This window comes from Echinops telfairi, unplaced genomic scaffold, assembly GCF_000313985.2.
Source record: "Echinops telfairi isolate 266 unplaced genomic scaffold, ASM31398v2 ScPeMD7_7467;HRSCAF=8505_1, whole genome shotgun sequence".
NCBI lineage: Eukaryota > Metazoa > Chordata > Mammalia > Afrosoricida > Tenrecidae > Echinops > Echinops telfairi.
In genome coordinates, this window is record NW_022111368.1 from 27,409,657 (window position 1) to 27,411,977 (window position 2,321).

Sequence of the window (2,321 nt, forward strand, 5' to 3'; positions counted from 1 at the left end):
AGCCATGGCAGGTCTGAGCTCCCTAGTCCCGGCCAGGGTCAGCAGGGCGCTGACCGGGGACTTCAGCGAGAGCAGGGGTGCGGGCATGGCCGCCTCAGCCGGGCCAGTGGAGACCCTCTGGTCCCCCATGAGCAAGTGAGGGACTTACACTTCCCGCAGCCAGAACTGTGTTGGTGTGTCTGCCAGGGCCAGACTCTGCAAAATTACTCTTACCCAGGGAGATGATGCGTGGTTTCAGCATAAAGATAACTGTAGGGTCAAAAACAAGAGCACCATCATTTCTAAAGTAGACAGCCAAGGTGTCACAGTAGGTAGCTTAAGGGCATCCTTTGGTTTCCGTGTTTGATCTCCCTCGTAACCCTCCGCCTCCGACACTGAAAGGCCCCACTGCCCTCTGGCCCTGAGGAGGCTTGGCCATGTCTGCAGCCTGCATCAGAGCAGCCGCAGGCGGGAGGGAAGCATGACATGGCCTGCACCGGATCTGCCCTCCGTTTGCCTCGGGCATCCCAGGTGCCATCTGCTGGCATGCTCTGTGTGCGCGGCTCTTTGAAAGTCGATGAGCAGAAAGGAAGGACGGCCCCCCTGTGTTAGCAGAGCTGCACTGTCCACACCAGCTGCCCCCCTCTGGATCCCAACCCCTCTGTGCTCTGTCTGTCGCAGTCGATCCTCGGCGGCACCAGCGGGCTGTGGTCGTCCACCCCGTTCAGCAGCTCCATCTGGTCCAGCAGCCTCGGCAGCGCCCTCCCCTTCACCACTCCAGCAAGCACGCTCTCCAGCATTGGCCTCATGGGCACAGAGAGCCCTCCTGCCCCTCCGGCTCCTGCCACCTCAAACCCGGCTGACGACCTGGGACAGACCTACAACCCGTGGCGGATATGGAGCCCCACCATCGGGCGGCGGAGCTCCGACCCCTGGTCGAATTCACACTTTCCCCATGAGAACTGAAATTAGCAAACAGGATAACATGGGGGTGGGGGGGAGGTCATCTAGATCATGACACGCCAGTTTCTGAGACAACTGTTTAAGGCTCTTACTGCCGCAGCTTCCCACTCCCCCCTCCCGCCCTCCATCTTTGCCGCACACACTCAGCAGGGCAAGCTGTACACGCGCTTCTTTCAGATCTGTCTCGCAGTTGTGGTCATACAAGATTTGCTGTTGTGTTTCCAGAGAGAAGTCTGGACGTAGCCACCACCTCTTTAACAAGACACGTACACTTGACGCAAGTCTCACACACACACACACACACACACACACACACACACACACACACCCGTTCTTTATCTCTGTAGACACCAATTGGACATTACAGCTGAGGAAAGAATTTGAGTTAATTCAGAAGTCCTGGCATGTGACAATTTTATTCAATTACCAAGTTTGGTTTTTAATGATTTTGCAATATTATGCACCAAGATCTAATTTTAAAAATGTGTAAGGACTTTGTGCTGACAATTCCAGAGTATTTTTTTAAAGTAAGGCTGTCTTGGTTTAAAAGCAGATGCCAGCAGCGTAAGTCCGCTTGCAGAGCAGGGAGTGAATGTAAACATGTCCGGCGAGACATCTGCGTGTTCTGTGCTGTTTGTACTTGAGGTATGTAACATTTGTATACCTGACTTTGTTTTAAAGATGAACCGAAATGCGCATAGCCAAGTCTTGAGAGACGAGATTGAATGTGTGTTTCTTAAAAATACAACTTTGCGTTGTACTTTGAAATAAATGATGCTTTTTTCAAAAGCCTTGAATTGTCTCTCTCTTTTTTCCCTTGAGCATGTACGTGCATTTATTGGGATTCTCCCGTTGCTCGTCCGTGGCTTTGGAAGGGTAAAGGTCGTCTGCGTTTCTTGAAGCTGGAACCCTGTGGGCAGTCAGTCATCTCGCTAGGGATTACTGGGAAGCCAGGCCAGAAACACCCTGCCCACCGACACTGAGTCTCTTCCAACCCAAAGCAACCCCAGACAGTCTGCCAGGCTGTGAGGGTTTACTGGGGCAGGCAGCTTCGTCAGTTTGAACGGCCGCCCTGGTGGTGAGCGACGTGCCAGGCAGCGCGCCCACACGGAGCTCCAGTTCTGTGGGTCAGTGAGCCCAGCCTCCTGAATGACTAAGTACCCAGAGCCCCCGCGCCAGGAAGCCCTGCCCTGCATGCACCCACCTCGCTTCTGTGGGTCTGACTGGGCGCCCAGAGGCACCCCACTCCACAAGCCACCTCCGGCACAAAGCGCACGGCTTGCTCCGTGGGCTGGGAAGCCCATCCCTCTGTTCCGTGCTCTGGTGTGTATAGCTGGCGCTCGGAGACGGGAGGCTCACTGTGCAGGGATCTGGGTTCC

At 54.8% G+C, this 2,321-nt stretch overlaps 1 protein-coding gene across 1 annotated transcript in view; it reads left to right on the top strand.

Annotated features, from left to right (window-relative positions):
• Positions 1-1,734, top strand: part of TMEM131 (transmembrane protein 131) — a 130,958-nt gene extending 129,224 nt beyond the window's left edge. The window contains exon 37 of the mRNA XM_045283831.1: positions 615-1,734. Coding sequence (XP_045139766.1) covers positions 615-945 — 331 coding nt within the window. The 3' untranslated portion in view covers positions 946-1,734. The remainder of the gene's footprint in view (positions 1-614) is intronic.
• The last annotated feature ends 587 nt before the right edge of the window (positions 1,735-2,321 follow it).